Source organism: Taudactylus pleione, unplaced genomic scaffold, assembly GCF_031769625.1.
Source record: "Taudactylus pleione unplaced genomic scaffold, aTauple2 ptg000201l, whole genome shotgun sequence".
Classification (NCBI taxonomy): Eukaryota; Metazoa; Chordata; class Amphibia; order Anura; family Myobatrachidae; genus Taudactylus; species Taudactylus pleione.
The window spans coordinates 29,792,802-29,811,897 of record NW_028284603.1 but is presented as its reverse complement, the minus strand read 5'-3'; the positions used below and the strand labels follow the sequence as shown (position 1 = coordinate 29,811,897).

At 36.1% G+C, this 19,096-nt stretch overlaps 1 protein-coding gene across 4 annotated transcripts in view; it reads right to left on the bottom strand.

Annotated features, from left to right (window-relative positions):
* The window catches only part of RCOR3 (REST corepressor 3), an 83,905-nt gene that overhangs the window by 22,581 nt on the left and 42,228 nt on the right, over positions 1-19,096 (bottom strand). For all 4 annotated transcript variants that reach the window (XM_088477304.1, XM_088477302.1, XM_088477303.1 and 1 more), the window contains 2 exons: positions 6,599-6,677; positions 2,377-2,595 (listed from right to left, as the gene is read on the bottom strand). In XM_088477304.1, the coding sequence (XP_088333430.1) occupies positions 2,377-2,595; positions 6,599-6,677 (298 nt within the window). The remainder of the gene's footprint in view (positions 1-2,376; positions 2,596-6,598; positions 6,678-19,096) is intronic.

The following is a 19,096-nucleotide window of genomic DNA, read 5'->3' as shown; positions in this document are numbered from 1 at the left end:
TAATGTATCCTATGTCCCTAGGTTGCTTGAGTTGTTTAATGGATTGCAGGAGTTGGCCACTCTGCCTCAGTTCATGTCCGAAGCACAGATTATAGTGTTGCCAAAACCAAAGGACCCTATGCTTCCAAACTCTCATCGCCCTAGATTATTGCTACATACTGATGTTAACGTGTTTGCTAAAATCCTCGTGACCTCCACCCAGTCCAGGATGGCTTCATGCCTGTCCACAATCCCACTTCTGTTAACCTCATGAAACTTTGCACCCACCACCAGGTATGGCAATGAGGAAGAGGTCACTGCAGTTGTGGTTCCTTTAAATCTTGCAAAAGCATTAGATTGTCTCTTCCTCTGGGAGACTGTCATGGGTTGATATATGTTCTGTTTTTATCATCTTGGTTAAGCTTTTGTATTCTGCTTCTACCACCCAGGTGTGTGTTAATGGTTTTGTTTCTGCGCAGTTTCCTTTGTCCCAAGGCACTCACCAGGAGTGTCCCTTCTCCCTCTCTATTTTTGCTATAGCAAGTGAGCTGACATGTACAAAACGAATTCATCAGGTATTAAGGAGCTTTGTATGCCGATGATTTACTGCTTTTTTTTTTTACCAATTCGTTTACCTCTGTTATTGGTACTTGCAGGTTGTAGACCATTTTGGCCCTCTGTCCAGTCTTCAAATTAACTGGGACAAGCATTATATAATTGCCCAATGACATTCTCTCCTGACATTCCATTGTGCTATCCCAAGGGAACATTTTTTTTTTTGTTATGTACAAATAGACATGCCCTTCATGTCCAATTTCCCAAGTGTTTCAGGACTCCACTATCAAGATGTTTCTGAAGTTTGGGTTCTAGGAAATTATTTTATTTATCCATACCTGTTAAGTGCTGATTATATTGATAATTTGTTTTATCTGAAGAATCGCTGAGAGAATGATATGGGTCCATTGGGTGATGAGAAATGTAATGAACCACTAAAGAATCACACGAGGCTAACGTTGTGCTTCGTTTTAAAGAAATTGAGCTTTATACTCTCTACAGAACATATCTTACCCCTGTAAAACTATGTAAATATGTAGAGGAGTGGCTTTGAATGTTCCAAATGTTTAGCCCCGGTTGCGGCCTTCTGACTTCTTCAATGGTTGAGTCCTAAAGTAAAAGCACTTTGGAAAAGGGTATTGGGGGCAATATCATTTACAGGTATGCTTCTCTCTCGGCTCTTAGAGTGTGTTTATTGGGAATTCTTGACAAAGACCTCTTGGATACGTAGACTAGATATGTTTAATGCATTGATGCTGACCAAAGTCTTTATTGCTTGGGCATGAAAAGGAAGGAAAGATCCAAATTTGACCGAATATGGTCTAAATGGTTGGACTCTACCTATGCCAAATCTGCTACTCCTCAGACCTTGGATTGAAGGGATAATAATATGGGACAGTGTCGCCAGCAAAATGACTTGGCCAAAACCTTGGTTTTATTTTATGGTGCGGACTGTACTATAAACTTCCTGCTCTGCATCTAATGCAACTTTTTTTTAATGCGTATATACCGGTTTATTTAAGGTAGGCCTTATTCATTTATAAGTAGGTTACTTTGCATAAGAAATGGCAAATGTTGGGTTACATTATTTCTATAGATGTTAGAATACTTTTTTTCTTCGGTTTTCAGCTTTGCTGTTTGATTTGTATTCCTTGTAAATTGCAAAACTACAATAAACTTAATAAAAAAAACAAAAGAAAAAAATATCATCCACACCCTTACATCTTCTGCCTTGTCTGCTGTAACTTACCCCTGTCTGGCCCATCCCACTGTTGCCCCTCTCTGGCCCATCCTCAAAATCGCTGCATGCCTCATTTTCTTCTCTTGCCACTGCACCTCTGCCAGTCCCTTCACTGGCTCCCTATCCCATACAGGAACAAATTCATGCACCGATCACTCTTCTACAGAGCCCTTAACCACTCTTCTCCCCATACATCTCCTAACTCATTCCTACATACACACTCCCTCCCGCCCCACTCTGCCAACAACTGCCTCCTCCATGAACCCACGATCACCACTTGCCATTCCCGCTATCAGGATTTCTCCTACGCTGCTCCCCATCTCTAAATAAATCACCTTTTGCCTATGTAATTGCTAGATGTTCTAGCCTTTGTACGGCACTCTTGTGGCACCATATAAACAAAAAATGATTACTAATCATAAAACAATGTATACATATATTGAATATAAAAATTTCCACGGCTTATTAATTTTTTTAGGTGTTTGTGTATTACCAACTTTATTCTATAGGCTAAAAATCTTTTTCTTATGATATAAAAAAACCCTCACATGACATAGAAGCTTAGTACAAATGTATACAGTATTCACAAAAACAAGTACTACCTGACGCTTCAAGGATATTAATTCTGAGTCCAATTGACGGAGAATCGTATTGGCAGCGTTGGGACTACAGGACACGGCTACAACATCCTCCTTACTTATATACATGCCCTTCGGGGGCCGACATTTAGATCTCTGAGAGTGATGACGATGTTGTAAACTTTGGTATTCTCTTCTACCAAGAGCAACCTTGACAGGCTGAATACAGGATTCTGCAGTTGACTGAGGGAAGAAACATAAAAATAAATAAAACACACACACACACGTATTACATATTGTGCAGTTTGTATTTGCTGTGGACCTTGTAGACAGATATATACAGTGTAAGGAAATGAAAGGGCCCATAGTGTGGATACATTTTATTATTATTTTTTCCTTTATACTTTTCCTTATTGAAGCATAACATCACACAGGTAGAGAAGTTATTCAACGTAAAGGAGGCAGGTAACAAAATGCAGGGCCAGGGACACAGCGGGACGAAATTACAAATAGAGGAAAAAGCTGAAAACACATTGGTAAACATGAGGCATTTCACATAGACACTCTGGTAATATAAATCAGAGAAGGATACAAAATCCAGGGAATGACTAATACTATGTCACAAGAGAATGGGTAACAACACAATCACATGGACCAGAAGTGAAAATATATATGCTCATCAAAGAGTACAAATGTACAAAAATACGCCATTCCAATTGGTACTCAATTCAGGATGTAGAAAGATCAGTGCTTGGCTCAGTACTGAATTTCCACTGTTCTTTCTTTATCCTGAACAGTATACAGGTGTTCAATACAGTCTATAATGAGCATAGATATTTTATTCTGGTACAGTACCTTTGATTATGTTTCATATAAATGATTACCAAGAAGATTTGCCTACACTAACACACTCTCTTACATACTACAGAATTGTATCAGCCCATGAAAGATTTTGGTATTAAGAGAAGCAGCAGGTATACAAAGTCAGAGGGGAATTTTCTAAATTGACCCCAATTATTAAATAATTGATGCCCAAGTAAAATAAAATGAAGTGAAAAAAATATGGGTTTTGCGAGAAAGTGTGTGTGCATGTGTGTGCCTGTTTTCCCTTTATACATGGCCAGAGGTATGTATCTAGCGCGAACAAATTTGCTATGGTGGTGTAGTCTGACCAATATTAGGTTTGTGGCTATGTTTGAAGTTCGTCAGGGCCATGGAGGTCTACAGTAGGCTGTAGAGTCTCTGATAAACTGCACAACCTGACGATATCGTCAGGTTGAACAGCAGGTTGGGGCGGTGAGCGATGGCATCAACGACCAGCGGGAGCACACATCGCTGGTCGTTGAAGGCATATCAACTGCATGATATTGCGGACGATTGATCGTTAATCATTAATTTTATTGTGTAGTGGATACGCGGCTTAAGATTGCACTGATCTGTAGGCACAGGGTGATATGTACCAGCAGGAAGAGCTCCAACGGAAGAGCAGTGAGTTGGAGGATGAACTGTCACACTACACCTGCACTGACGGTTACTAATTTCCTCCAAACAGTTTCATATGCCCTGGTCTCCAATGTTGGTCAGCAGATTTTTGCTCGGCAATGATTTCTTTTCTGCAGTAATTTCTATTCTGTAGTGATTTCTGAAACCGCAGTGATTTGGGAAGTTATGCCGATTTATTTATTTATTAACAGTTTCTTATATAGCGCAGCATATTCTGTTGCGCTGATTTGTGTCCTGCTCCTGATATACCCCATTCCAAACAGTCAGAGAATACACCTGCCTGCACTGTCATTTACTGCTAAATTGCATTGTTATCCAGGTGTGAATGACTTCTGTGTTCCTTGTCAAAGCTTTCCGCTTCGTATAACACATTCATACTAAGTTTAGATCTTTTCACATCTTAGCCCTTATTGTTTATACCTCAGTGTTGAGGTAACAGTGTATAAAGCTGGGTACACACTGAATGATCCGTTCATGAATGTGAACGATCAAGTGCCAACCAAACTGTTCCTGTCTGTCATTTTTCAAACACAGGGGTCTATGTACTAAGCCTTGGAGAGAGATAAAGTGAACAGAGAAAGTACCAACCAATCAGCTCCTAATGTCACTTTACATGTTGTGTTTGAAAAATGATAGGTGATTGTTTGGTACTTTATCTCTCTGGCCACATCCCATTCATTAGGATTTTATGTAAATGAATAAATAACTTGTTTTTTGCATCATATACACCTATTTGGAGCATACTTTCCTTCATTTTTTTCTGGGGGAATTACTACACCCTGAGCACCAAGGAATATTCGGTGGAGCTTATAAACGTCTCTGCCGGCAAAGATACCTTGATGTGGAAGAGAACGCTAGACTAATTGCGAGTGGGGTATGCTGAATCAGTCGATATTGAGGTTACCATATCCCTAAAAGATACCTTTACATACTTTCCTTTGACCTCCCCTTATGTGAGTGAGTTTGGTTTTCAAAAGGCTGGGTGACTGTGCAGGCACGTGATTAACTGCAGCAGCTGAAAAGAAACCTTTACATGCACGCATAATTGGTGTTATACTGTGAGTGGGGTACGTACATGTTTATACCAATACACCTAACCGCACTTCATATGGGACTTTATTCGATGAATGAATAAAATACAACACATTGGATTTTGTCCGTTTGTATTATTTCTATGTAAACCGTATCGGGAGTGGAGTGATTCATCATCAATAGGAGGAGAAGAATATCTTGGGGATACTGTTTACTTGAAAAAGGAACGTATTGTATATATATATATATATTTTTTTTTTGATACACCAACATAGCACCATCCTTGTATGAACGGTCTCTCTTTTTACTTCTGGTACTTCAGGGACCATTCTTCAACCCGGGCAGCACTCGGTATCCCAGCTAGTAAACAATTAAGTTGCTTCAATACATAATTGGAGGAACAGTGGCCCAAAAGTTGCTGTAGTTGTGCTGTATTAAAACTACTGTTTCCTACCTGCAATCATCTTGTGTTTGTGATCAGAGTGTAAGCAACGCTACCGGAAAAAAATGGTATATCAGATGAAAGCTCTAAAGGACATGCATAGAGTCTACCAGAAATGCCCGTTGGATCCATCTTCCTGGAACATAGGTGCTACCTCCTTTGGTGCAACAGAGAGACACCATTATGTCAACAGATAGTTTCCCCCATTTGTTGACCAGCTGTTTAAAGACCTCTGGATAAAATAACTTTTCCCAGGAGTGAAGGGTTAGCCAGCTGAAGATGTTCACTTTCCAGTTTTCCAGCACAGGGATGAAAACCATTGAAATTATTGGAATATGTTGATGTGCCTAAAGCATGATACTGCTGGTATCTCTCATGGACAGGGCACTCATGGTGCGCCCCTTGATGACTTACGTAAGCCATGACCGTGGAAATTGTTGGAATGGATTTTGATTGCCCTATCTCGCTGATAAAAGATGAAAACAATCCTAGCTCAGTCACATTTACTAGGAGATTTGACTCATCTAATCTGTAACGTAGACTGAAGATGGAACATTGTGCCACCTTCTCCTTTCTCCTGGGAGGAAGTTAAAACCTGAAGAACCCCCTGAAGCAGACACTTCAGTGACATTTCTGTGGCCTAGAAATGATGGCTGTAGTCATAATCCTCTCCAAGGAAGCTACCACCTGAATCATAGCGATCACGCCAGGCATTGAGGCCAAGACGGTTTATTGGGTGCAGCTGAGGGGATAAAGGGCCTTGGTCAGAGACCCAGGAGCAGCTTTCAGTGGCTCTCAATGAAGGGATGGGGGAGGGATAATCCCTGCTTGACTCCCTAGGATGTGTGGACAACTACATGAGCCTAGAACACCTGAAATTGGGATAAATGCTAAACCAGACTTGTTTAGCATTTATTTTTATTGCAGTTTTAAAACTAATGGTAAAAACCACAGCTGATCGACGGCCTTGATAAATTTATCCCTAAAATTCTTTATACATTTCCCAGAGCAATGCTCACGCACTTCACAATGTCCACCGTTATCTTTTTACTATTGTCTCTGACACTCATTATCACACTATTCACCACTTACACATTCTCTCCAAAAGTGTATTTTTAAACTAGCTTGAAAATGTTTCTACTAAGGAAAGATATTAGCAATGAATGGGAAGATATTTTATACTAAATTAGATCTGGAACAAACTGACAAGAGCACTGAATGGATTTTAAAGAGTGGTTATATTGGAAAAATAAACAGAATTTTACTCACCTCTTTTTTTGTTTCTTTTTTAGGATCATAATCGCTATCATTTGCATCCTTAGGATTCGTTTCCTCAACGTCCTCATCACTGAGTAGAAACACAACATATTTTCAATTGAGTGGAGTTTCTCCTAGGACAGGTTTTTAGCAGACCACATTACAACTTGACAAAGTGATGCTTAAACAAACATTGTTTTGACTAAAGAAAAACAAAACAAAAATAAATTGATGAAATTTTGATTTCTGAATCATATTTGAATTACAATATTGTGCCAATAAATGGCTTTTAATGATCTATAATATGGCTTAAATTGTGGTTGAGGTTCTTAAAACATTTCAGTCAACTGTCAATTTACATACATACTTAAATATTAAATCCAATATCAGTTAGCATTGTGAGGAATGACTGACGCAGACACCTGACTTGATCAGTCATCATTGTTATTTGCCAGTGTCAAGATAATTGATTAACTAGTAATATTAGCTAAGACCCAACTAGTATCAAACACAACTGCCACTTGTCAGCATTATACCATTTTATTTCAATTACAACTAAAAACAGTAATGCTGGCCATACACTCTGCAATTATCGGGACGATCCGCCCGATATCGGCGGATCGCCGCGATAATTGCAGCGTGTATGCGGGCGACCGAGGGTTAAATAGGAACAGGGAAATGTCTCCTTCCCCGGGGGCGGAGCGCGGATGTCGGGCTATACACTGTGAGATTTCTCTCACAGTGTATGCCGGCGACATCTGCGGCTGGCAGGCAGCCAGATAAAATGTCTGTCGGTCTGACAGACATTTTATCTGGCAGTGTATGCCCTGCATAAGGATACTAAACACTTGTCACAATTAAGTGTATTAATTAGTATGATTACTATTTAATGTGAAGTGACGGTTCATAAAAATATTCACTGTTACGTTCCTGCAGTAACCAGCGGTTCTCTGACTTTTGTAAATCTACAAGTCTCAAGACATTGTGCCAAAGAGATTCTTTGTATTTCATACATTATTGGACTTGTTTATAGAAAGTAACTTTTTCCATGAATAATTTAGCAGTATACTACATTCCTACAGCAGATTTAGGCAATCTTTTGAGCTCTACCCACTCTGGCAGGCAGGACCGTCAAGGATTTATAATTCAGGTTTTCTAGGACTACAACAAAATAATAAATAATTGCTACTATGGTGTTTTCACTACAGATGCAGATCGATTTATTGACAAGTGTCAGAAGCAGCTTTCTCAATGATGTCACTAATTCCTAGTGAATTATGCAATGCTTTATTTATTTACCATAAATATTAGCTAAACCGACATACTACTTCCACTGTGCATAAGCAGCAAATCCAACTATGCAATGCAACATTTTTGTACTACACCGCCAACAATAAAATGGCTTTGCCAAGGTGCAAAAGTCTACTAGCCGGATTTACTCCTACTACTCCTTCTGTCCCTAGCAGACAATAGGGCAGATGTATTAAGCTCTGGAAAGTGGTAGAGTGGAGAGTGATAAACGACCAACCAATCAGCTGCTGTCATTTTTCAAACACAGCCTGTAAGATGACAGTTAGGAGCTGAGTGGCTGGTCGTTTTTCACTCTGCACTTTATCACTTTTCAGAGCTTAATACATCTACCCTAATGAGAGCTCTGTGAGGCGGGACTTCCCTCCTCCTTTTGGTCATGGTTGGCTCTCCTTATACAACTAGCTTCTGTATATACATAATATGTCTAATCATATGAGAATAGTTAAACATTTTTTATTGGGCTTATAGAGATCACGGGGAACAACAAACATTTACATCAAATGTATGATAATAAACAACGTTGTGAGGATTAGGTCTGAGTTGTAGGTGTTGCATGGAATGGTGCATAAAGGCAGAGGAGTTAGCGGTAGTGAATTCAGCAATATTAATAATCAAAGGACAAGTTAAGTCAGTGGTTCCCAAACTGACCTGCACCCTAGGGCGCCTCGGGACACTTGCAGGGGTGCCTCAGGTTGGTGGTCCAGCAACAAATCAAATTATTTATGGTCAATTAAATGTAAATATGTGGACAAACAGAAGTGCAAACCTGTCCACCACCACATAACTGAACCTAAGGATGACGGGTAAGCACAATTGACTGCACTTTACCACATCTTTTTCTGAATTTCTCAATAACAAACTTTTGGCTTAGGGGTGCCGTGAAAACAATGCTGATGCAATAGAGCACCGTGATTCAAAAAAGTTTGGGAACCACTGAGTTAAGTATTAAAAGACAATATAAAATAACGAGTCACAGCCCCATGAGGGTGTACATGGCTCCATGTGTGGTTGATGCCTCTCACTGTATCTGATGGCTTGGTAGTATGCCATCAAACTGTAAAAACCCATTATGTACAAAGTATATTGCAGCAGCCAGGATACAAGGAAGTCAAAGTATATAGATGGGTAACGTCAGTCAATATTAGTGCTGCTCCCAAAATATGAAATTCTCTCTTACTCTAACCCCTATCAGGCGTGGCCGCTTTAGACCAATTAGATTGGAAGATCTTCCAGGAGAACCTCGCCTAATACCAGGTTGTATTTCTGAAGCAACAATGCACTTGTGACCGCAATACACATGGCAAACTTTTCATTTTAGCTCCACCAAATCTCAAAAATGTTTTGGTATGTTATGCAAAAGGTTTGCACCTATTATATTCTCAATAAGAAAAGAACACATAGTAGGTGAGTGTTGCTTGATCTACGCCTGCAAGATGATACTTTTGGCAGGAAAAAAAAAAATCTAATAGAAGTTTTCTACTACCTCTGGTCAGACAGGCCAAGCACACCCAGTACTACTGCCTACTCTGGAGACAGGGGGGCATAGTTTAACAATATGTTTGTGGCATTTAGCTGTACCAGTCTCCGTAAACGCCACAAGCATTGCAAGAAGGATGCAGCTCACTAGTCATATTTTAGAAATGCGCTAGTGCCTTTAAAGCCTCTCAGACAACAATACTGGAGAGATAAATGACCTATGATAAAACAATGATAATCATCTCCCTATACTGTATAAATGGCAGTGAGCGCAGAACAGCATATGAACTGGTCTGTAACCTTTGCTCTAAGGATAAGCCTGGAAATATTTCCAACCAATAGAAAAAGCCTAATTTTCACCATAGTGTTGGCAAAGGTTAGGTGGATGGGTTTATACTGTTCGGAAATAGCCCTCCCTCCAGATAAGAGGCTTGGATAGACTATTAAACCAATCAGAGGGGGAGAAAGTTTTGTGGCGATATTTGGTCTGATAAACAGTAAACACTTGTGTAGAGGGATTCCATAGTTTTCAATTCCATTAAATTTCAGTTACTATTCAGGGAATTTTTCCCAGACAAGTCTACCAATGACGAGATCTCAAAGAATAGGAGGCCATTCCATTACAGATTCAGGATTTGCTGTAAGTGGTAAGAACAATGAATGGTGGCTGTAAGTATTTATTTATTTTTTACAGACTTTTCCAAGTCGTCTATGGAGACATCAAAAAGGGGTTATTAAAGATCATTGCAGTATCTCGGACTTGCGATTATCATGAATAATAATAAGTTCATCTCAGCGACTAAACAATTGCTCTGTATGTGTATTCCTGTATAGGGTGGTAAAATGCAGCCAGTCTTTTATAGTCTACTGTATACTAGCAAAATTCTAAAGTTTAAGGTTAGGAAAGTTAAAGTCACCCTCAGTAGAGCTTTCCCGGAGCATAACATGAATGTGCGAAACTCATCGTTCAAATTTTTCTCATCCCTGGATGACAACAGAACAGGTACATTAAGAATTTAGGAAAGATAATCATTTTGATTAAGCAGGAAACCTGGCAGGCTCTTTCAGCTATTAATTTCATCCAATACATTTCTAATAAGCTGTTATATTTACATAGTAATTTGTGCTCTTTTTTTTAAACTTGTACCCCCAACCATGTTAAGGACAATTTCATAGTGTTGTGCCAGTTTGATTTGGTGTTAAAGCTGTACATTTCTCTTAGTTCACTGCAAAGCCCGAGCATTCTTTTATTTATCCAGAATCAGAGAGAGGGAATTGCTGCAAATAATACGGGTTTAGTTAGAACCCTAGAGATCACAATCTCTGCTGGAAAAAACAAATAAATGAAACAAAGTTTACTGTGCTAAGCACTGTAAATAACACGGAATATAATATATATATACACACACACACATATATATATATATATATATATATACACACATACACAAAACAATTACTTCAAGGGCGCTACTACACATTTAATAATACAGACAATCTTTATATTCTTCGTAAATAACAATCCCTTCAGGGTTAATAGGCTCCAGTTATTTCTGTTTTGTGAATGTAGATAACTTTCGTGCTCGCTTTCAGAGCTGATCAGCGAGTTCATATGAAAAAACTTGTTTTAACGTCCTTCTTGAGGTTCTATAAGATACCCTCATACCAGAAAAACACCCAAGATAGGCCCAAAGGCCAACATTAATACAATATAAAGCAATCTTTATTAAAAAAATTTCAAATTCAGATAGATAAATGTATAAATATGTTAATACATCAACATCTTTTATACAGATAAAAATAGATTTTCCACACCTTACAAATGAATGAAGGTTTATAACATAATGTCAACCATTAGTGTAAATCCTATGCGTTTCGTCTTACGTCAAGACTTCATCAGGGGTAGATCTATAGAATACATATTTATACGAATGTATTGGGTGTTTCTGATACAAGAAACAAAATACACATAAAAAGTTCATATCACAGGTAACGTACCTTGAAATACATATATTTAAGGATATAGTATGACAGTGATCAGAACGTCTCTCGGAATCAATAATTAACCTATTTGGAATTTAAAATATAGATTCCATCAGTTCATAATTGTAACTTATCAACATTCATCTTTCATCAATTTTAAACTTGAACTACATACCTCACACTTGTTGTATATATTGAGATAAATCAGATCTTTAGATCATCAACATTAGGTTATACAACACCTGTAGATATTAAAAGGTATAAATTCTTAATTATATGTCTCAATAACCTTATACTTTCTCATTATTATCACTAAATTAATAATAGCCCTCTAATAATTACTTATTTTCAAACTTTACACAAATAACATCTGTTGTTTGGATACTTTGATCTATATCATACATTAATCAAAGCTCCCATAATTTAAAAAATTATTATTTAGTGCAAATAAGCACAATTAAATCACATAAACTCACTTATAGTGTTTCTCTTAAATTTATCTTAAACAACAAGACTATAAAATTCTATCACAAAAATAAAATAAAATTCCAACCCAGAACATAACTGGAACATTCCTTTAGTTAATCAATGCACCACTCACTTTTTAGATCCTTCTTCCTCTCAATCCCACTGCCACAATGAACAACCCTTCACTGTTCATCCTTATAAACCCTTAAAGCTGTGACATCACTTCCTCCCAAATCTTATTGGAGTATGGAACATATATAAAACAACCTCTTTTAAATATGATTCTAATAAACCCAGTTCCCCAAACTAAATAGCAAAACATTTCTACTAGTAGAGCGCTTATCCATTTATAATCTTATTGTACTAAAATGGATGTAATAAAGTAAATGACAAATCAATCCCAGCTTCCCCGTCGTTTTTGTAGTTCTCTCATAATTGGTTAAACAGAGCTCATGTGATCGTTCATAGCTTTATGTCCGGCTAATATCACCATAGTAACGGAAATAAACAAAGTCGCGTGGTGTGTCCCAAAAATCACTACCCGGCTCGTGGCGATCGGCGTTCTTTCCTGCCTTAGGGCTATCTCTCCCCGATCTATATCCCTACTCCATTGAAGTGGGGAGAACACTTACTCCTTACTAAGATTGTGTTTAAACCGCTTCAGCGGTGACTGAACACTTGGCGTCCGTTACCCTGGAAACCAGCGCCATTTTAAATGTCAATCACATGTTGTTTTCTTGCGCATAACGTCCGTATCCTAGAAACCGGCACCATTTTCAATGTTAATCACATGTTATTTTTGCATATAGTAACCTTAGCAATGGGAGTGATCGCATAACTCTTGTATAGACTAAGCTTCTTATCATATGTATTGATCACTAACCTTATGGAACGATATAATCCTCCATATTAATGTATATTCTTACATATTTTTTCATATTTTTCTGCTTATAAAAAAGAAACAATGTCCTATTTTTTTAATTATTTATTCAATTATAATAGCCACTATATTTAATGATATGTATAACTAAACTCCCGCTCACATTAACTACTATTAATGACCCCTATATATTAAGCTAAACCTTACACCTTTAGACAATCATATATAAACAATAAACAAATTACAAATATTAAGTGATTATATACCTTATTGATAAACATGTGAAACCTCTATATCATATATTATATAGGGTCAATATATTTACTCGATACTAAGACACCTACCCCATGAATAATACTCCCCATATTAATATTATAACCCATTTATTATTTTAACAATAATTTAATAACTATTATTAATATTTAATTGAATTATAATTCCACCATTTTAAATAAACCCCCATATCAAACCCTTATATCAATATTATTATAAACCTATTTATCCGAAAAAATATTCCAGTTTTGCATTACATGATTTACATACCATACAATATACATTACATAGCTTAATCACCAGATTCATATATATATATACACATATATATATATACACCTTATAGAAACCAATAACTTTATAAAAAAGAAACTATGTCGATCCCTTCATTCAAACCCTCCGGAACGAGGGTATTCAATGTATATATCCAATATGTCTCTCTTTTGGATAATTTTAATTCTCTATTACCCACTCTTGGATCATCCACTATATGTTCTAAAACCGTAAAGGTTAACCCTTTTGTTTCTGATTTATGTATTTCAGAAAAATGTCTAGGCAGACTATGATTCTTAACATTATTTTTGATGTTACGTAGGTGTTCCTGTATACGTAGTTTCAAACACCTTTTAGTCTTCCCTATATATGCTAACCCGAATTCACAGGTGATTCTATAGACTACAAAATTAGTTAAGCAGGTGACTATTCCTTGCAATGTATATTTCTTCCCATTCTCACTTAAATGTGTAAAGTTAATTTTTTCCATAAATTTACATCATATACATTTATTACAGGGGTAACATCCAGGTTTCTTGACGAGAAAATGTCCCTCATTCCTATTTTGATCACAATCAGCTATATTTTTTGTTGATCTCAATCTACTAGGGGCGAATATATTAACCTGGATGTTACCCCTGTAATAAATGTATATGCTGTAAATTTATGGAAAAAATTAACTTTACACATTTAAGTGAGAATGGGAAGAAATATACATTGCAAGGAGTAGTCACCTGCTTAACTAATTTTGTAGTCTATAGAATCACCTGTAAATGCGGGTTAGCATATATAGGGAAGACTAAAAGGTGTTTGAAACTACGTATACAGGAACACCTACGTAACATCAAAAATAATGTTAAGAATCATAGTCTGCCTAGACATTTTTCTGAAATACATAAATCAGAAACAAAAGGGTTAACCTTCACGGTTTTAGAACATGTAGTGGATGATCCAAGAGGGGGTAATAGAGAATTAAAATTATCCAAAAGAGAGACATATGGGATATATACATTGAATACCCTCGTTCCGAACGGTTTGAATGAAGGGATCAACATAGTTTCTGTTTTATAAAGTTATTGGTTTCTATAAGGTATATATATGAATCTGGTGATTAAGCTATGTAATGTATATTGTATGGTATGTAAATCAAGTAATGTAAGCTATGTAATGTATATTATATGGTATGTAGATAATTTAATGTAAAATTGGAATATTTTTTTGGATAATTAAGTTTATAATAATATTGATATAAGGGTTTGATATGGGGGTTTATTTAAAACGGTGGAATTATAATTAAATATTAATAATAGTTATTAAATTATTGTTAAAATAATAATAATTAAATGGGTTATAATATTAATATGGGGAGTATTATTCATGGGGTAGGTGTCTTAGCATCGAGTAAATATATTGACCCTATATAATATATGATATAGAGGTTTCACATATTTATCAATAAGGTATATAATCACTTAATATTTGTAATTTGTTTATTGTTTATATATGATTGTCTAAAGGTGTAAGGTTTAACTTAATATATAGGGGTCATAAATAGTAGTTAATGTGAGCGGGAGTTTAGTTATACATATCATTAAATATAGTGGCTATTATACTTGAATAAATAATAAAAAAAATGGGACATTGTTTCATTTTTATAAGCAGAAAAATATGAAAAAATATGTAAGAATATATATTAATATGGAGGATTATATCGTTCCATAAGGTTAGTGATCAACACCATATGATAAGAAGCTTAGTCTATACAAGAGTTATGCGATCACTCCCATTGCTAAGGTTACTATATGCAAAAATAACATGTGATTAACATTGAAAATGGTGCCGGTTTCTAGGATACGGACGTTATGCGCAAAAAAACAACATGTGATTGACATTTAAAATGGCGCCGGTTTCCAGGGTAACGGATGCCAAGTGTTCAGTCACCGCTGAAGCGGTTTAAACACAATCTTAGTAAGGAGTAAGTGTTCTCCCCACTTCAATGGAGTAGGGATATAGATCGGGGAGAGATAGCCCTAAGGCAGGAAAGAACGCCGATCGCCACGAGCCGGGTAGTGATTTTTGGGGCACACCACGCGACTTTGTTTATTTCCGTTACTATGGTGATATTAGCCGGACATAGAGCTATGAACGATCACATGAGCTCTGTTTAACCAATTATGAGAGAACTACAAAAACAAAAGTGAAGCTGGGATTGATTTGTCATTTACTTTATTACATCCATTTAGTACAATAAGATTATAAATGGATAAGCGCTCTACTAGTAGAAATGTTTTGCTATTTAGTTTGGGGAACTGGGTTTATTTGAATCATATTTAAAAGAGGTTGTTTTATATATGTTCCATACTCCAATAAGATTTGGGAGGAAGTGATGTCACAGCTTTAAGGGTTTATAAGGATGAACAGTGAAGGGTTGTTCATTGTGGCAGTGGGATTGAGAGGAAGAAGGACCTAAAAAGTGAGTGGTGCATTGATTAACTAAAGGAATGTTCCAGTTATGTTCTGGGTTGGAATTTTATTTTATTTTTGTGATAGAATTTATATAGCCTTGTTGTTTAAGATAAATTTAAGAGAAACACTATAAGCGAGTTTATGTGATTTAATTGTGCTTATTTGCACTAAATAATAATTTTTTAAATTATGGGAGCTTTGATTAATGTATGATATAGATCAAAAGTATCCAAACAACAGATGTTATTTGTGTAAAGTTTGAAAATAAGTAATTATTAGAGGGCTATTATTAATTTAGTGATAATAATGAGAAAGTATAAGGTTATTGAGACATATAATTAAGAATTTATACCTTTTAATATCTACAGGTGTTGTATAACCTAATGTTGATGATCTAAAGATCTGATTTATCTCAATATATACAACAAGTGTGAGGTATGTAGCTCAAGTTTAAAATTGATGAAAGATGAATGTTGATAAGTTACAGTTATGAACTGATGGAATCTATATTTTAAATTCCAAATAGGTTAATTATTGATTCCGAGAGACGTTCTGATCACTGTCATACTATATCCTTAAATATATGTATTTCGAGGTACGTTACCCGTGATATGAACTTTTTATGTGTATTTTGTTTCTTGTACCAGAAACACCCAATACATTCATATATGTATTTTATAGATCTACCCCTGATGAAGTCTTGACGAAACGCGTAGGGTTTACACTAATGGTGGACATTATGTTATAAACCTTCATTCATTTGTAAGGTGTGGAAAATCTATTTTTATCTGTATAAAAGATGTTGATGTATTAACATATTTATACATTTACCTATCTGAATTTGCAAATTTTTTAATAAAGATTGCTTTATATTGTATTAATGTTGGCCTTTGGGCCTATCTTGGGTGTTTTTCTGGTATGATGGTATCTTATAGAACCTCAAGGACGTTAAAACAAGTTTTTTCATATGAACTCTCCGATCAGCTCTGAAAAAGCGAACACGAAAGTTATCTACATTCACAAAACAGAACTAACTGGAGCCTATTAACCCTGAAGGGATTGTTATTTACGAAGAATATAAAGATTATCTGTATTATTAAGTGTGTAGTAGCGCCCTTGAAGTAATTGTTTTGTATTTATGTGTTGGTCCTACTAACAGAGGACTCACTGAAATGTGCGGCTGTTTTTAATATAGCGCAGGTTGGTTTTGGTTGTATAATATAATAAGTTTGCTATCTGTTGATAAACAGGAGGCTTAAGTGAATTATAAAATGTATTATATATATATCACATGTCAATCAATAATAAACCTATATCAATTGAAAACAATAAATGAAAAATCAAATTAAAAATATGAAAAATGGATTGCAATCACAGGATAGTAAGTGGCAGTTTGACCATCGCTCGCTGAGAAACTTTAGATAGCATGATACTGATGTATCTGAAGTGAACAGGAGTCCCAAGACATTATGTGTGTATTCATGTATCATTTTAGCAACAATTCCACTGTCAATAAAAACCACAGACAATTGTTGGCAGCAAAGTTCCGCTAATAAGAACGTGTCCTCACTACTGGCGTCCCAGTGTGAGAATAATATCCTCACTTGTATGTCAACTTACTTTGTATGCAATGAAATTGGTAAACCTTGTATAGCGTGTCCACGCTATTGTCCGTCTTGACTCTGCTTGTGTCTGGCTGTGTGGAGCTACCGCCGGAGGAATTGCAGGCTGCTGTGAGCGGGTGAGCTGTATGAAGTAAGCGGTCAGATGATCGGGACTCGCTGGAAGGTTGCAGTGCAATACATAATATGTGGTAGTGTGGGGACCTTGTCTGCCTGGATGACGTCAACACGTTTCGTCCCGTCAATCACCGAGACTTTCTCAAAACTCGAGTCAACCTTCCGGCGAGTCTCCTGATCATCTGACTGCTTACTTCATACATATTTTTCATTTGATTTTTCGTTTAATGTTTTTAATTGATATAGGTTTATTATTATTGACATGCGAGATATATATTAAATTTTATACTTCACTTAAGCCTCCAGTTTATCAACAGATAGCAAACCTATGTGTTTTTTATATATATATATATATATATATATATATATACACATATACACACACCGTGTTGTTTACAGTGCTTAGCGCAGTAAACTTTGTTTCATTGATTTTTTTTCCAGCAGAGATTGTGATCTCTAGGGTTCTAACTAAACCCGTATTACTTGCAGCAATTCCCTCTCTTGGATTCTGGATAAATAAAAGAATGCTCGGGCTTTGCAGTGAACCAAGAGAAATGTACAGCTTTAACACCAAATCAAACTGGTACAACACTATGAAGTTGTCCTTAACATGGCTGGGGGTACAAGTTTAAAAAAAATAGCACAAATTACTATGTAAATATAACAGCTTATTAGAAATGTATTGGATGAAATGCATAGCTGGAAGAGCCTGCCAGTTTCCTGCTTAATAAAAATGATTATCTTTCCTAAATTCTTAATGTACCTGTTCTGTTGTCATCCAGGTATGAAACAAATTTGAACAGGTACATTAAGAATTTAGGAAAGATTTTTTTCATATTTTTTTTTTATTTGATTTTTAATTTATTGTTTTTAATTGATATAGGTTTATTATTGATTGACATGTGATATATATAATAAATATATATTATACCGTGTTATTTACAGTGCTTAGCGCAGTAAACTTTGTTTCATTGATTTTTCCATTGATTGTGATCTTTAGGGTTCTAACCAAACCCGTATTACTTGCAGCAAGCACTGATTTGTAATGTAAGTACAAACAAGCACCAGGTTACTACAGTGATTACACTGCAGGTTATGAGGTTATCAGCAATGGCTGTTATTTTTAGATCTCTATTGTCCAACTCAATATCACCAAAATCTTCAATGACTGGAATATCCTAAGGATCCAAGACTATGTAGCAAACTTTATTTTTATATATGTTTATAATTCTATGTAGGTAGTTTCTGGTGTTTGATTCCATAATACCTGAGACCAATAGCTGCCTATTAAAATGTTTTGAAGAAAGCCATGTTGTACGTAGGGCTATTTTTTCTGGAAAAATAGGTCCAGGAACTGTGAGTGTTGCTACTGGGGGGTGGAGCTATAGAAAAACAAATATATATATTATTTAGAAAATAGGACTTTAAAATAAACTTATCTCATGGAAAATGCATTTTGGCCCAGGACATTACGTCGTAGTTAATTAGAGGTTCAGGAACGGAGTTCCTGCTGAAAAATAGCACTGGTTGTACACTCAGTAACTACCAGCAGTCTGGCTTGGAGATTTTCAATGTTATCATTAATAATGGTCACATGAAAAAAAAAATTTTTTTTACTTTAGTAAATATATTCATACATTT